The sequence below is a fragment of the Tachyglossus aculeatus genome, chromosome 2 (assembly GCF_015852505.1).
Source record: "Tachyglossus aculeatus isolate mTacAcu1 chromosome 2, mTacAcu1.pri, whole genome shotgun sequence".
NCBI classification, from domain to species: domain Eukaryota; kingdom Metazoa; phylum Chordata; class Mammalia; order Monotremata; family Tachyglossidae; genus Tachyglossus; species Tachyglossus aculeatus.
In genome coordinates, this window is record NC_052067.1 from 153,632,467 (window position 1) to 153,650,542 (window position 18,076).

An 18,076-nucleotide genomic window follows, 5' to 3' on the forward strand; every position below is an offset into this window, starting at 1 on the left:
GCGAAAGTCTAAACACCATGCCAACCTCGTCCACTTCAAGTTTATCCTTTCCTGCCTTAACTCAGCCCTCTCTTCTGCCAGACAAAACTATTTCTCCTCCCTTATTGACACCCATGCCCATCACCCCCGCCAGCTCTTCCGTACAGTCAACTCCCTTCTCAGGCCCCTGGTTCCTCCCCCTCTGCCTTCCCTCACCCCCAATGATCTGGCCTCCTACTTCATTAACAAAATTAAATCCATCAGGTCCGACCTCCCCAAAGTCACTTCCCCCCCTTCTCCAACCGCCCGGCTCTCAACACTCTCTGCTACTCTCCCATCCTTCCCAGCAGTATCCTCAGAGGCGCTCTCCTCCCTCCTCTCAAGTGCTACTCCGGCCACCTGTGCTTCTGACCCCATTCCCTCTCATCTCATGAAATCTCTCACTCCATCCCTTCTCCCCTCCTTAACTTCTATCTTCAACCGCTCACTCTCCACTGGTTCCTTCCCCTCTGCCTTCAAACATGACCATGTCTCTCCCATCCTAAAAAAACCCTCTCTTGACCCCACCTCACCTTCTAGTTATTGCCGCATATCCCTCCTACCATTCCTTTCCAAACTCCTTGAACGAGTTGTCTACACTCGCTGCCTAGAATTCCTCAACACCAACTCTCTCCTCGACCCCCTCCAGTCTGGCTTCCATCCCCTACATTCCATGGAAACTGCCCTCTCAAAGGTCACCAATGACCTCCTGCTTGCCAAATCCAACGGCTCATACTCTGTCCTAATCCTCCTCGACCTCTCAGCTGCCTTTGACACTGTGGACCACCCCCTTCTCCTCAACACGCTATCTGACCTGGTTTCACTGACTCCGTCCTCTCCTGGTTCTCCTCTTATCTCTCCGGTCATTCATTCTCAGTCTCTTTTGCAGGCTCCTCCTCCCCCTCCCATCCTCTTACTGTGGGGGTTCCCCAAGGTTCAGTGCTTGGTCCCCTTCTGTTCTCGATCTACACGCAATATGTGAGAAAACAAGAATAATCTCTAGATTGCACCAGGCAAGAAAGTACGTGATTTCCTTGTTGGTTAGAACAGTTGAGGGCTCATGTTATTAACAATATAGTAATTTTGACAGAAAACATCTGAAATGAGGTTAAGTCTCTGGTAAATGATCCTTTAAAATGATTTTCATAAGTATTGCTTCTTGGAACATTTAGAATCTATGTGGGAATTGACATTTCTTTGAAGGAAATAGTCTCAGGCCAATGATTGGTTCAATAGCTTAATTAGTCTTATCCATTTAAGACCATCCATGAATCACTGATTATTAAATGATAAAATGGACTCTGGGAAGCAATATGGCCTGGTGGAAAGAGCATTGTCATGGGAATCAGAAGACCTGGGTTCTCATTCCCACTCCAAATTTTGTCTGGTGTGTGACCTTGGACAAGTCACTTAACTTCTCTGTGCCTCAGCTACCTCAATTGTAAAATGGAGATTAAATCTTATTTAGATTGTGAGCCCCATATGGGACAGGGACTGTGTCCTCTCTGATTATTTTGCATCTGTCTCAGTACTTGGCATTTGTAACTACCATAAAAAATAAGATCAAGATCATCAACATTCAGTTGATTTTTGTTTTGGATTGAAAATGTATCTCGTGATGAGCTGTTGTAGTGGTTTTAGAGGTTTTAAAGAGCATGGGAAGGAAGTGTGGCCTAGTGGAAAGACCAAGGGACTGGTGGGCAGAAGACCTGGATTCTAATCCCAGCTCTGCCACTGATGTGCTGTATATAGGTAGCTATAATTCTATTTATTCTGATGGTTTTGACACCTGTCTACACGTTTTGATTTGTTGTTTGTCTCCCCCACCCTTCTAGACTGTGAGTCCTTTGTTGGATAGGGATCATCTCTATATGTTGCTGACTTGTGCTTCCCAAGCGCTTAGTACAGTGTTCTGCACACAGTAAGCACTCAATAAATACGATTGAATGAATGAATGAATGTGCTTTGTGACCTTGTGCAAGTCACTTAACCTCTCTGGGCCTCAGAGTCCTCATCTGTAAAATGTGGATGAAATAGGTTATGAGTCCTGAGTGGGACGGGGATTGTGTCTGATCGAATGTGATAATTTCTTAACTACCCTAGTACTTCACTCATACATGTAATTAATAAATATAATTAATTAAGGAATCTTTTTACTATATCCCCTACTCTGGCCTACATTTTACAGCAGTATTTTCTTAGGATTTTAAATAGATTTAAAATCCTAAAAAATGAGAAGCAGTGTGACCTAGTGAGACCAGTTTCTAGTAGCGTGGCTCAGTGGAAAAGAGCCCGGGCTTTGGAGTCAGAGGTCATTGGTTCAAACCCCGGCTCCACCAATTGTCAGCTGTGTGACTTTGAGCAAGTCACTTCACTTCTCTGTGCCTCAGTTGCCTCATCTGGAAAATGGGGATTAAGACTGTGAGCCTCACATGGGACAACCTGATCACCCTGTAACCTCCCCAGTGCTTAGAACAGTGCTTTGCACATAGTAAGCGCTTAATAAATGCCATTATTATTATTATTATTATTATTGTACTCTACCGGCCTCAAATACCGGAGGGAGAGTCAAGCAGAGGCATATCCATTCCATTCCTAGTGAGCTAGGGCTTGTGAGTCAGAGGAGCTGGGTTCTAATCCCAGCTCTACTGCTTGACTGCTTTGTCACCTTGGGCAAGACACTTGACTTCTCTGTGACTCAATTTCCTCATCTGTAAAATACAGATTAAATCCTACTCCCTCTGACTGTGAGCTCCACACTGTGTCCAACCTCATTATATTGATCCTAAGCCCATGCTTAGTAAAGTACTTGGCATATAATAAGCACCTAAATGCCATAATTATCGATTATAATTATTTGCAAAGCCATCTCACACTTTAGGCAAGGTAAATTGATCTCAGAGCAAGCAGTATGATAAGTGCTTCTTTTACTGTGAGTAGTTTTCCTTTACCCCTCCCAGGATCACATCTGGGGAATTTCTAGTACTCTACCAGTCTCAAATATGGGAGGGAGAGTCAAGCAGAGGCATATCCATTCCATTCCTAGCTTGTGCAGTGGTGATTGAGTGAAAGGTAATCTGCTACAAGCCAAAGTTCACCTGTGCCGGGCAGCAGTGACGTGGGAGAGTCGAGGGTGGATACTTAAGCTTACTGCTCGGAAGGAGGCAATGGTAAACCAATTCAGTATTTTTACCAAGAAAACTCTATGGAGACGCTACCAGAACGATTGGAGATGAAGATGGGACAATGACTCAAAGCATAAGGCAAGACAGTTTTCCTTTTTCCCCTTTGCCGGCCTTATTCTTAGATTACATGCTTCTTGAAGGCCAGAGATCACATCTAATTTTCATTTGTGTATATTTTCCCAGTGTTTAGGCCATTTATCATGCAGAATTCATTCATTCAATTGTATTTATTGAGCGCTTACTGTGTGCAGAGCACTGGCCCTGTATAATCGGTAGGCGCATATTTCGTCCATCATACTGAGTGCTTACTGTGAGCCCTGTACTAAATACTTGAGAGAGTAATAATAATGATGGCATTTATTAAGTGCTTACTATGTGCCAAGCACAGTTCTAAGTGCTGGGGAGGTTACAAGGTGATCAGGTTGCCCCATGTGGGGCTCACAGTCTTCACCCCCACTTTACAGATGAGGTAATTGAGGCCCAGAGAAGCGAAGTGACTTGCCCAAAGTCACACAGCTGACAATTGGTGGACCCGGGACTTGAACCCATGACCTCTGACTCCAAAGCCCGGGCTCTTTCCACTGAGCCATGCTGCTTGAGCCACCCAGAGTTGGTTGACATGTTCCCTACCTACAAGGACCTTGCTGATGAATTTGATTAAATACTATTACTACCAAGCGTCATTAATCATACAATCAATCATTGGTATTTATTGAGCTCTTTCTGGGTGCAGAGCATCGTACTAAGCACTTGGGAGAGTACAATATCACAGAATTGGTAGATATGTCCCCCGCCCACAACGAGCTTACAGCCTAGAGGGGGGAGGCAGATTTTAATAAATGGAGGCACTCACTAATTAATTTCTGCCAACTCTCTCCTTACCCTCCAATCTGACAATTTCCCCTTTCACTTCACTGAAACTATACTCCCTGTCACCAATCACTTCTTCCTTGACCAGTCCAACGGACTCAATTCCATCCTAATTCCCCAAGACCTTTAAACTCCCTTTGACACTGTGGACCATCCCCTTTCTTCTCAAAACACTACCTCACCTTAGTTTCACTGACAGTGCCTTGATAATTCCTCTTCTGCCTTCCACGCCTAACTCTGGAAGTTCCTCCAGGCTCAGTTCTGGGTCTCCTTCTAGTCTTCTTTTTCATTCATTGCCTGAGAGATCTCATTCAGAGAAGCAGTGTGGCTCAGCGGAAAGAGCACAGGCTTTGGAGTCAGAGGTCATGGATTCAAATCCCAGCTCCACCAACTGTCAGCTGCATGGCGTTAGGCAAGTCACTTCACTTCTCTGTGCCTCAGTTCCCTCATCTGCAAAATGGGGATTAAAACTGTGAGCCCCCCGTGGGACAACCTGATCACCTTGTAACCTCCCCAGCGCTTAGAACAGTGCTTTGCACATAGTGAGCGCTTAAAAAATATCATCATTATTATTACTCACACCCATGACTTAAAACTACTCACACAATGGTAGGGTGACCTGGTTCCAAGCCCAGAAAGTCTTCCATAGCTGTAAAGTGCCGTGGAAGTAAAGGCCTTCACGAAACTGAGCAGCTGACCTTGAAAAGGGACAAAACCACGGGCTTTGGAGTCAGAGGTTGTGGGTTCAAATCCTGGCTCCGCCAGTTGTCAGCTGTGTGACTTTGGGCAAGTCACTTCACTTCTCTGTGCCTCAGTTACCTCATCTGTAAAATGGGGATTGAGACTGTGAGCCCCCTGTGGGGCAATCTGATCACTTTGTAACCTCCCCAGTGGTTAGAACAGTGCTTTGCACTTAGTAAGTGCTTAATAAATGCCATTAAAATAATAATAATATTGATAGTATTTATTAAGCGCTTACTGTGTGTAAAGCACTGTTCTATGTGCCAGGGAGGTTACAAGGTGATCAGGTTGTCCCACAGGTGCGGTCATAGTCTTTATCCCCATTTTACAGATGAGGTCACTGAGGCACAGAGAAGTTAAGTGACGTCCAAAGTCACACAGCTGACAATTGGTGGAGTGGGGATTTGAACCCATGACCTCTGACTCTAAAGCCCGTGCTCTTTCCACTGGGCCACGCTGCTTCTCTAATCACCAGGAGAGTGAGAATTGAAGGCCCAGCATTCCAACCTTTTTTCACATTCCTCGAGAGTTTCTTGAAAAGCAAGACTTCCTTTGTGGGTGATGGAGAGTTTTGATTTTGGTTCACCTTGTTTACCCAAAACCAAAATTTGAGAAGGCCCGAAGTCTTTTTGAATCAACCGTGGTCTCCTCTGTCTCCCATGTGGGTCATAGCCTTTTAAGGACTCAGGCAAGAAATAGCAGCGTTACCAATCAACATGAGGAAGATGAAATAGGTCAACAAATTCCACGTCAAACCCAGCATAGGAACCTTACACCTACATGTGACTGTGTTTTCCTGAACCAACCACATCTGAATGGCTTCAAGGATACAAGGGAACAACGTGAATCCTGTTTTGAGAGCAGGCAGGTGTGGTGAATGGAGAAAACCGAGGGCTTGCAATTGAAGCCTTATCATTAGCTTAATAGCCTTGACAGCATTCTTTAAAGGAGGCGGCCTCACAAAGGAACTCTTTTTGCTCCAGACTGATAGGACTGTTGTATTTTCTGTTTATCCATGTGTAATTTTCAATGGCATCATGGAAATCAGTCAGAGAAGGATCCTTGACCAGATGGGTGTCTATTCACCATTACTGTGGGGTCCTTGAGCAGCCCCGCTCTGCAGGAAGGTGAGTTATGCAATTTCCAAAGTAATCTGTTCCTATTGCTTAGCTGGAAAGATATCGAGTACCTTCTTCAACAAGAAGACAAAATCTTTTTTTCTCCCCAAAGATAAATGTGTCCTTTGCTGAAGACATCTGAGGAATCCCTACAGTGGTAGAAAGGAGGGCTTTAGGGGTTGGAAAGAAGCACCACTTCCCAAGGCATGGGAGTCAATAAGGAATAATTCTACTTTCTAAGTGCTTAGTACAGTGCTCTGCACACAGTAAACACTCAATAAATGCGATTGAGTGAATGAATGAATGAAGAAGTATTGTTGCTGGGCAGAGGAGAGAGGGCAGCGTTAAAGCATGTAATAATGAGGTTGATATGGATGAGGTTGGGCAGATATCTGGATTCCACCAGCAGTATTTTGTGGAGTGAGCACAGGAGCAGAGGAAGCATACCGTGAAGGTGATCCAGGCTAAGTGCTTAGTACTGTGCTCTGCACACAGTAAGCGCTCAATAAATACAATTGAATGAAATCCAGGCCTGAGGAGTGGTAGTATGAGATCAATGGAGTGACAGAGGAGTGAGGGAATTCAGTGGAGAGGGCAGAGTTGAGGGCGTGGATTTGTGTCTCTAGAGAAAGTAGGTTGGGTAGGGAGACTAAATGGGCATGATGGTTTTGTAAAATTGGAAGGGGCTGAGAAAGAGTTGTCTCTTGGGAGGACACAACCATTTTGAAGGGAAGGCGTGTATGGGCGACAGGCAGCTGAGGAGGTTGGGGTTGGAGAATGGGATTTTAGACTTCATGACTCTGACAATTATCTGTAACTTGTTCATTTACTGCTATTAATGTCTATCTTCTCCTCTAGACTATAAGCTCTTTGTGGGCAGCGTTGCCTAGTGGATAGAGCCCAGGCTTGGGAGTCAGTAGGATCTGGTTTCTAATCCCAGCTCCGCCACTTGTCTGCTGTGTGACCTCGGGCAGTTTTATTTTGTATATTAAATAATTAAGGCTCTTTTTTCATAGTTTCCCCATCACTGCCTTATTCTTAGATTACATGCTTCTTGAAGGCCAGAGATCACATCTAATTTTCATTTGTGTATATTTTCCCAGTGTTTAGGAAAAGCAGCGTTAAGTGAAGCAGCGTGGCTCAGTGGAAAGAGCACGGGCTTTGGAGTCAGAGGTCATGGGTTCAAACCCCGGCTCTGCCAATTGTCAGCTGTGTGACTTTGGTCAAGTACCTTAACTTCTCTGTACCTCAGTTACCCTATCTGTAAAATGGGGATTAAGACTATGAGCCTCACATGGGACAACCGATCAACTTGTATCTACCCCAGCACTTAGAACAGTGCTTTGCACATAGTAAGTGCTTAACAAATACCAACATTATTATTATTATTATTATTATTTAGGCCATTTATCTTGCAGAATGGACCTATATAATTGGTAGGCACATATTTCATCCATCATATTAATTGAGTGCTTCCTGTGTGCAAAGCACTGTACTAAATGCTTGAGAGAGTACAATACAACAGAGTTGGTTGACATGTTCCCTGTTTCCATGTTTCCATTCTCCCTGTTCCCATGTCCTCCTGCCTCACAGGGGAGCAGTCAGCACAGCGTGGCTTAGTGGAAAGAGCATGGGCTTGGGAGTCAGAGGTCTTGGGTTCTAATTCTGGCTCCGCCACTTGTCTGCTGTGTGACCTTGGGCAAACCGCTTAACTTCTCTGTACCTCATTTACCTCATCTGTAAGATAGGAATTAAGACTGTGAGCCCCATGTGGGACAGAGGCTGTGTCCAAATTGATTAACTTGGATCTACCCCAGCACTTAAAACAGTGCCAGGAACGTGGTACCCCCTTTTAGACTGTGACCCCCCCCCTTCTAGACTGTGAGCCCACTGTTGGTTAGGGACCGTCTCTATATGTTGCAAACTTGTACTTCCCAAGCGCTTAGTACAGTGCTCTGCACACAGTAAGTGCTCAATAAATACGATTGAATGAATGAATGAACAAATGCCATTAACACCCCCCCCAAAAAAAGTCTACCAACTCTGTTGTAATAATAATAATGATGGTATTTGTTAAGCTCTTACTATGTGTCAAGCACTGTTCTAAGTGCTGGGGAAGATTCAAGGTTATCAGGCTGCCTCACATGGGGCTCACAGTCTTAATCCTCATTTTACAGATGACGTAACTGAGGCACAGTGAAGTTAAGTGATTTGCCCAAAGTCACAAAGCTGATAAGTGGTAGATTAGTCTGGGATTAGAACCCATGACCTCTGACTCTCAAGCCCATGCTCTTTCCACTAAGCCACACTGTTTCTCGCCCAGGGGCTTAGTACAATGGAGAAGAAGCATGGCTCTGTGGAAAGAGCCCGGGCTTGGGAGTCAGAGGTCATGGGTTCAAATTCCAGCTCTGCCAATTGTCAGCTGTGTGACTTTGGGCAAGTCACTTCACTTCTCTGGGCCTCAATTGCCTCATCTGTAAAATGGGGATTAAGATTATGAGCCCCACGTGGGATAACCTGATTGCCTTGTATTCCCCCAGCACTTAGAACAGTGCTTGGCACATAGTAAGCACTTAACAAATACTATTATTATTATTATTATTACAATACATACCGTTGATTGATTGAAAAGGTTAGAGATGTATAGTGACTATAAACAAGGAGTGATTGAGCATGGGTGGGTGAAGTGGGGGTAGAAGCAGAGGTTGGTAGAATTGAAGAATAAGAGGAAGCAAGTAATAATAATAATAATAATGATGGCATTTATTAAGCACTTACTATGTGCCAAGCACTGTTCTAAGCACTGGGGAGGTTACAAGGTGATCAGGTTGTCCTACGGGGGGCTCACAGTCTTCACCCCCATTTTACAGATGAGGTAATTGAGGCTCAGAGAAGTGAAGTGACTTGCCCAAAGTCACACAGCTGACAAGTGGCGGAGCTGGGATTTGAACCCACGACCTCTGACTCCAAAGCTCGTGCTCTTTCCACTGAGCCACGCTGCTTCTCAAGTAGCTGAAAGGACATCAGAAATACTGACCTGGACATTGAAGTCCCTGAGGATCAATGTGAGGATGAAGGAGAAGGGGAAAAGGAATGGAGGAAAGGTACCAAAATGGTAAAGGGAATTGGCAGTAGATAACAGTGACCGGAATTTGGAGTGGGCAGACTTCTAAAGAAAGAGGAGGTAAAGGATAGAGGTGGTGGGATGGTGTGAAAGCAAGATTGAGGGGGGAAAAGAAGCAGGCCAGCTCTCCCCCTTTCCTAGTGAGTTTTGGGGAATGGGAGGAGATGAAGCCTTCAGTGGAAAAAGCAATGGGGAAGAACCACTCCTCAAAAGCCACCTCACTACGTTCCCATTGCTCCACAACCTGCCTTTTTGGTATATTCTTCACTGTACCCTCATTCTCATCTCTCACACCACCAAGCTCTTGCTCAGACTCTCCCTCCCACCTAGAAATTCCTCCTGCCTCACAGAGGAGCAGTCAGCACAGGGTGACAGTGGAAAGAGCACAGCCTTGGGAGTCAGAGCTCATGGATTTTAAACCCGGCTCCGTCACTTATCAGCTGTGTGACTTTGGGCAAGTCACTCAACTTCTCTGTGCCTGTTACCTCATCTATAAAATGGGGATTAAGACTGTGAGCCCCACGTGGGACATCCTGAATATCTTCTATCTACCTCAGCGCTTAGAACAGTGCTTGGCATACAGTAAGCACTTAAATATCCAGGGTTTAGAACAGCGCTTGGCATATAGTAAGTGCTTCACAAATATCATCATTGTTATTATTATTATTGAAACCAAGGTTCTTCTCCAATCAATCTCTACCAATCGGTCAATGGTATTTATTGAGGTTATACTGTGTTTATTCATTCATTCATTCAGTCGTATTTATTGAGTGCTTATTGTGTGCAGAGCACTGTACTAAGCGCTTGGGAAGTACAAGTTGGCAACATATAGAGACGGTCCCTACCCAACAGTGGGCTCACAGTCTAGAAAGGGGAGACAGAGAACAAAATAAATTAACAAAATAAAATAAATATAATAAATATGTACAAATAAAAAGCACCTGGGAAAATACAATATAATAGAGTTGGTAGACACATTCCCTGCCTCCAGGGCACTCACGGTTTAGAAGGGGAGATGGATGACGGACATTAAAATAAATTACAGATGGGGGGAATGGTAGAATATAAGGATAAGTACAAAAGTGTTGTGGGGCTGTGGGTGGGATGACTATCAAGTCCTTAAGGGGTACAGATCCACATGTATAGGCAAAGGAGAATGGAGGATTGGTAAAATAAATGAGGGCTTAATTAGGGAAGTCCTCATGGAGAAGATGTGATTTAAAGAGGGCTTTGAAGGTGGGGAGCACAATATTATGTTGAATTTGAAGGGGAAGGGAGTTCTGAACCAGGGGGACAATGTGGGCCAAGGGTCAGCATTGAAAAAGAAGCAATTGAGGTACAGTGAATAGGTTGGCATTACAGAAGTGAAGTGTATGGGTTGGGTTGCAATAGGAGATGAGTGAAATAAAGTAGGAGGGGGAGAGCTGATTGAGTGTTTTAAAGCCCTGGGTAGGGAGATCTGTTTAATGTGGTGGTGGATGGACAACCATTGGAGGCATGGACTGAATGTTTTTTCAGAAAAATGATCTGGGCAGCAGAGTGAAATATAGACTGGAGGAGAATGTGACATCAGACAAGGAGGTCAGTGAGGAGGCTGATGCAGCAGTTAAGGCAGAATATAATAAATGATAGAGGTCATTCTGGGCAGGGAATGTATCTGCTTATTGTAATATTGTACTCTTTAGCGCTTAGTACAGTATTCTGAACACAGTAAGTGCTCAATGAATACAATTAACTGTCTGACAGTTTAGATGGAGAGGAAGGGGCAGATTTTACCGACGTTGTGACATTAGAACCGACAGGATTTGGTGAAAAATTGAATATGTGGGTGGTACACGCCCACTCTAAACAGAGAAGCCAAACTTCTCTCAGGATGTCCCAATCCATCACCAAATCCTGTTGGTCTCACCTTCACAACATTGCTAAAATTCCGCCCTTTCCTCTCCATCTATCCCAGGGTGACCCTGGAATACCGGCAATCTCGAGGTCAAATGCTGTCTCGTGACCACGTGAGCCAGCAGGCGGAATTCGATAGTAAGGGTGGGATACCGCCCTCACAACCAAAACTGCCAGGTTGACAGTCCAATCCGGGAATACAGAAGGGGTCCCTTGCCCCCGTGCTGATCAAATTCAGTATGGAGGAGGGGGGAGGGCAGAGATTGGATAAACTGAGGCTGGAAGCTGGAATGGCCTAGGAGCACAGGTGATAAATACCCGTCGCCTCTGACCTTCTTGGCGCAGAACACCGAGACATGCAGCAGTGGCCCACGTATCTTTCTCTGCCCAGGAGGCCAGACGCCTGTTCTGCAATTAGGACCAACCCACTGAGGGAAGGGCCGTGGGATGGGTGAGGGACCCCCAATGTTTGTGGGTGGGACCCAGGCGCCCCGCTGTGGATTTTTTTATTTTATTTGTACATATTCATTCTATTTATTTTATTTTGTTAATTTGTTAATATGCTTTGTTTTGTTCTCTGTCTCCCCCTTCTAGGCTGTGAGCCCACTGTTGGGTAGGGACCATCTCTATATGTTGCCAACTTGTACATCCCAAGCGCTTACTACAGTGCTCTGCACACAGTAAGCGCTCAATAAATACGATTGAATGAATGAATGTGTAACATAAGTGGATTCCTCCCGTGTACGGAGAGCACATGGCGAGAGCTAGCCACCCACCCCGTGCATGGGTAATGAAATGGATTCCTCCCATGTGAGAAACCAAATGGATTCTTCTGGAGTCGAAAGTGCACACAGGTGAGAGCTAGCTGCCTCACCCGTGTGCAATTAACATATGAGTGTGTTCCTCCCTTTAGGGAAGCTCTAATATTACTAATTAATCACGTTCCTCCTGAAAGGGAAGTTCAATCCATTGCTCCAAAACCATTAAATAATTCAATTCTCCTTGTGAAATACATTTCATATAAACTCAGGCTTTCCGTCCCCACTCTCTCTCTCTCTCTCTCTCTCTCTCTCTCTCTCTCTCTCTCTCTCTCTCTCTCTCTCTCTCTCTCTCTCTCTCTCTCTCCCCATCCCCAGATGACGGGTGATACCATCCAAACTACTACCACGTTAATACAGTCACTCTTCCTATTCCATGTAGATTACTTCATCAGCCTCCATGCTGACCTCCACCTCCTGCATCTCCCCACTCCAATCTATACTTCACTCCGCTACCTGCATCATCTTTCTACAAAAACGTTTAGGACATCATCATCATCATCATCAATCGTATTTATTGAGCGCTTACTATGTGCAGAGCACTGTACTAAGCACTTGGGAAGTACAAATTTGCAACATATAGAGACAGTCCCTACCCAACAGTGGGCTCACAGTCTAAAAGGGGGAGACAGAGAACAAAACCAAACATACTAACAAAATAAAATAAATAGAATAGATATGTACAAATAAAATAAATAAATAAATAGAGAAATATGTACAAACATATATACATATATACAGGTGCTGTGGGGAAGGGAAGGAGGTAAGATGGGGGGATGCAGAGGGGGACGAGGGGGAGAGGAAGGAAGGGGCTCAGTCTGGGAAGGCCTCCTGGAGGAGCTGAGCTCTCAGCAGGGCCTTGAAGGGACATGTCATCCCTCTCCTCAAAAAATTCCAGTGGTTAGGCAACCACCTCTGTATCCAACAAAAACTCCTCACCTTTTGATTTTAAAGCACTCCATCACCTTGTCCTCCACCACCTCACCTCACCTCTCCTCTACAACCCAGCTCACATGCTTCGCTCCTCCTTCTCACTGGGCCTCGGTCTCACCTGTCTTACTGCCTACCCCGGGCCAAAGTCCTGCCTCTGGCCTGGAATGCCCTCCCTCTTCAAATTCACCAATTACTCTCCCCCCTTTCAAAGCCTTACTGAAGGCACATCTCCTCCAAGAGGCCTTCCCAGACTGTCCCACTTTTCCTCATCTCCTACTCCCTTCTGTGTTACCCTGATTTGCTCCCTTTGTTGATCTCCCTGCTCCACAGCACCTATGTATATATCTGAAATGTTATTTATTTATATTGATGTCTATTTGTATTGATGTATTGATTTGTATTGATGATGAATTCTGTGGGGCACAAGGTGGCAAAGGAGAAAAAAGCTATAATAATCATAGTTGTAGTGTTTATTAAGCTTGGTTTTGTTTTGTTTTGTTGTCTGTATCCCCCTTCTAGACTGTGAGCCCGTTGTTGGGTAGGGACCATCTCTATATGTTGCCAACTTGTACCTCCCAAGCGCTTAGTACAGTGCTCTGCACACAGTAAGCGCTCAATAAATACAATTGAATGAATGAATGTCTATCTATCCCCCTCTAGACTGTGGGCTCATTGTGGACAGGGATTGTCACTGTTTATTGTTCAAGCTCTCAGTTCAGTGCTTTACACACAGTAAGCACTTGAATGAATGAATGGATATTATTAGTATTATCCTTCCAGGGTTGGAACAGAGGGGAATGATGGGATAATGATGATAATAATAATAATAGTATTTGTTAAACACTTTTTTTGATGGCATTTATTAAGTGCTTACTATCTGCAAACCACTGTTCTAAGCACTGGGGAGGTTACAAGGTGATCAGGTTGTCCCACGTGGGGCTCACAGTCTTCATCCTCATTTTACAGATGAGGTAACTGAGGCACAGAGAAGTTAAGCGACTTGCCCAAAGCCACACAGTTGACAATTGGCAGAGCCAGGATTTGAACCCATGCCCTCTGACTCCAAAGCCCGGGCTCTTTCCACTGAGCCACGCTGCTTCTCTGAGCACTGCTTCTACTATGTGTCAGGCACTGTGCTATGTGCTGGACTGGATACAAGCAAATCAGGTTGGACACAGTCCCTGTCCCACATGGGGCTCGCACTCTCAATCCCCATTTTACAAGATGAGGTAACTGAGGCCCAGAGAAGTTAAGTGATTTGCCCGAGTTCACACAGCAGACACGCGCCAAAATTGGGATTAGCATCCATGCCTTTCTGACTCTTGGGCCCGTGCTCTGTCCACTCCATCATGCTGCTTCTTGTGGATTGGGGACGGGCATCTTGTCTGGCGGGAAGGAAGCTTCATTCTGCTTCCCCTCTAAAGTGTAACTTCACTGTAGGCAGGGAATGTGTCTATTATATTGTTCCGTTGTTCCCTCCCACAGTGCTCTGAGCACAATAAGCGCTCAATAAATACGATTGACTGACTGCTACTGTTGCTGCTGATTTCGCACCCTTCCCAGGCTGGAGTAAGGACATGAATCAAGACTGTAGTGACAGATATTTCTTGCTTGCCTTCATGTTTTAGTTACTGGCACTGAAGGCTATTTGGTATGTAAATGCGACGTGTTGGTGATGAAGCCATATTTATATCTTAGATTCAAAAGCAGAGAACAAATCAGCAAGTATCACTAATTAGCCAGTGTGATTATGTATTTGAGTAATCCCTGTCCAAAGGCATATGCTAATTCCTGATTATGCAGGGATGCAATAAGTCTATCTTTATTAGTTGCACATTGGGGGCAATAGTCTCTGGAAAGCAATAATGGAACAAGGCAGTTGAAGCAAGCTGTGAATGGATTAGCCCACTGAGAAAGAGCTATTTTCATTATTGGGATGGGGAGAATAATATCAGTGCCTTTCGCTTTACAGTAAGGTGAAAATTAGGACAGTTTTAGAAGTAGACTTTTCAAAGGCCATCACGTCTCAACATATAGATGAACAATGCCATGTAAGATGGAATTCACTTAAGTGTTTTTCCTCCTTCCAGATGGCAACTCTAGAACGTGGTGCCATCTCACACTCACGGGAAGACATTGTGACATCTTCCTAGGGAGATAACGAATGGAAAATACCTAGATAGACTCGGTGGGAACTGAGCCTTAATATTCTTAAGCTGCTGAAGTCATTGCGAACTGTTCATTAAAACGATTGCTCAAATGAGTCCCATTATATTGCTTTCTTAAGCCACATATCTTTTCTAGGAGCTGCTCTGAAGCAAGACACTCCTGCAGGTAAATTTGGCCATGCATATTTCTGGAATTCCTGCTCCGAAGCTGTGCGGAATTCGGAAGACTTTATTGTAATTGGATGGTCGGTGCCATTTTTTTAATAGCGAGAGTCAGAACTTGTAGAGAGACCAGACGGGGAGGAAGGTGAAAGTAACATAACTACCACATTTTTGTGGGGCTGCAGGGGCTGTTTTGAGGGAAATTTATTGCCTAGAAATGTAAACAAGCCATTGAACTGACAAATTCTCCAGTCCCTTATGAGGCTACTGAGAGATTGTCACATTTCACTGGATCTGTTGATCTAAAGGGACACTATGCTTTATGTAGCCTTAGGACTCATTGGAAGTACCATCTGCTAAATGGCAAAATTATGGGTCACATTTTTTTTGTGTGTGTGTGTGTGTGTGATGAGATTACATTCTACTAAGAGCAGAGTTACAACTATAAAACTTATCTCACTTGCACTTGTGACTTTTCAGAGAGACCTGAGCTTACTGCCACAGATTTTTAGCAGAATCCTTTAAGATAGATGGTTTTCGGCAGGATTTTTTATTTATTGTGCTTACTGTCCCAGGTGAATCCCTGGACTCATATCAAGTATATTCATTTTTATTAAGAATAACTCCTCAAACTCAACAAGAAAAATCAATCACCTTATTGTTTATCATTCAAAGACTAAAATGGGAATAAATGGAGAGTCTTTTTCCTCTGCTTTACCCAGAATAAAACAATAATGATAACAATATTTAAGTGCTTACTCTATGCCTAGTACTTTTCTAAGGGTTGGGGAAGATAATCAAGTTGGACATAGTCCCTTTCCCTTATGGGGCTTACAGTCTAGGTAGGAGGGAATCCCTACTTTAGAGATGAGGAAACAGGCACAGAGAAACTGAGGCACAGAGAAGGTGACTTGCCTAAGGTGACATAGCAGACAAATGGAAAGAAAGGGAATGGGAAAGCCAACAATCCATATGACAAACCATTTGAATAAAGTACAAATCAGTACGCTGAAAATTAACATAACGAAGACTTGCTATGAAGAGCCTGGAAAAAGTCATGAAATGTGCTGATGTAACAGTTGTCCCCAAAATACAAATTGTCAATTCTGTGGTGTTTCCAGTGACAATGTGTGGATCTGAAAGCTGGACAGTTAAAAAAAAAAACAACCAGGAAAGAAAGAACGAAGAAGAGACAGACCAGCAGCTAGATGACTAGAGACCATAACTACGATAACAGAAGAACCGTTAGAAAGGTTGCAGATTACGGCAGAGGACAGGACACTCTGGAGAAAATAGATCCATGGAGTACCTATGAATCAGAAATGACTTGATGTCACAATAATGACAATCAATACAGGACATAGTAATTGTAGGAAGTAAGTAGATAGTAATAATAATGATAATGATGACATTTGTTAAGCTCTTACTATGTGCCAAGCACTGTTCTAATCGCTGGGGGTAGATACAAGGTTATCAGGTTGTCACACGTGAGGCTCGCAGTCTTAATCCCCATTTTACAGATGAAGTAACTGAGGCACAGAGACATTAAGTGACTTGCCCAAAGTCACACAGCTGACAAGTGGTGGATTCAGGATTAGATCCCATACCTCTGACTCCCAAGCCCGTGCTCTTTCCACTAAACCACACTACTTCCCCATGTAGATAGAACAATATTATACAGAAAAAGGAGAAATAAAAGGGATGTGAATGGTAATTGATGCTAAATTGATGGTAATGGTAACTGATGCTAAATAGTGTTTTACTGGGAAAAGAAAGCAGCATGGCTTAATGGATAAAGTATGGGCCTCAAAGCCAGAGGACTTGGGTTCCATTCTGAGCTCTGCCACTTGTCTGCTGTGTGACCTTGTGCAAGTCATTTTACTTCTCCATGCCTCAGTTTCCTCTACTGTAAAATGGGGAGTCAATACCTTTTCCTTCCACCTTCCCCATTTCTTGCCCCGAATGACCTGGCCATGTACTTTATTTAGAAAGTTGAAATCTGCAGGTGTGATCTCCTCTGCCTCTCTCCAGTCTCTCCCTCTTTCTGCCCATTCTTCAACCTTCTCTCCTTTCCCAGCCATCTCTCAAGAGGAGATCTCCCTCCTATCTCCTCCTCCGTCTGTGTCTCAGACCCTCCTTTGACCCCACAACTTCCTCGGGGTATCGTCCTATCTCCCTTCTACCATTTCTCCCTAAATTCTTGGAGCGAGTTATCTATGCCCACTACCTCCACTTCCTTGCCTCCAGTTCTCCATCTGACCCCCTCTGATCTAGCTTCCACCCTCTCAAAGTTCCCAAAGACCTTCTTACCAAATCCAATGGCCTATTTTCCATCATAATCCTACTCAACTTCTCCGCTGCCTTTGACACTGTGGATCATCCCCTTCTCTTGGAAACATTGTCCAACCTTGGTTTCACTGACCCTTTTCTCTCCTGCCTCTTCTCTTTTCTCTCTGACCACTCATTCTCAGTCTCTTTAATGGTCTCCTTCTCTGCCTCCCACCCTCTAACTGTGGGAGTCCCTCAAAGCTCTGTTCTGGGTCCCCTTCTATTCTAGCAACTACACCCACTTCCTTGGAAGACTCATTCTCTCCCATGGCTTCCACTACCATCTCTATGCAGATGATTCCCAAATTTACGTCTCCGGACCTGATCTTTCTACTTCTCCGCAGTCTCATATTTCCTCATGCCTTCAAGGCAACTGTACTTGGATGTCCCACCAACACTTCAAACTTAACACATCCATAACAGAGCTCCTCATATTCCTGTCCACCCAGTGACATTCCCATCACTGTAAGAAGCACTATCAACTTCCCTGTCTCACAGGCCTTGATTCACTCCTATCATTCAACCCACATATTCAAACTGTCACTAAATCCTGTCAGTTCAACCTTCACAACATTGTTAAAAACTTCCCTTTCCTCTCCATCCTGCCATCGCATTAATGCAAGCACTTATTCTATCCATCCATGACTACTGCATCTCTCTGATTCGACCCACACCTTCAATCCATCACTAAATCCTGTCAGTCCCACCTTTGCAA

At 44.4% G+C, this 18,076-nt stretch overlaps 1 protein-coding gene across 4 annotated transcripts in view; it reads left to right on the top strand.

The window, feature by feature from the left end:
• Window positions 1-18,076, top strand: part of TMEM117 (transmembrane protein 117) — a 603,664-nt gene that overhangs the window by 230,814 nt on the left and 354,774 nt on the right. For 2 of the 4 annotated variants that reach the window (XM_038742118.1, XM_038742110.1), the window contains exon 4: window positions 15,008-15,037. The exons of the other annotated variants lie outside the window; for them this stretch is intronic. In XM_038742118.1, the coding sequence (XP_038598046.1) occupies window positions 15,008-15,037 (30 nt within the window). The remainder of the gene's footprint in view (window positions 1-15,007; window positions 15,038-18,076) is intronic. 4 annotated transcript variants of the gene reach the window in all.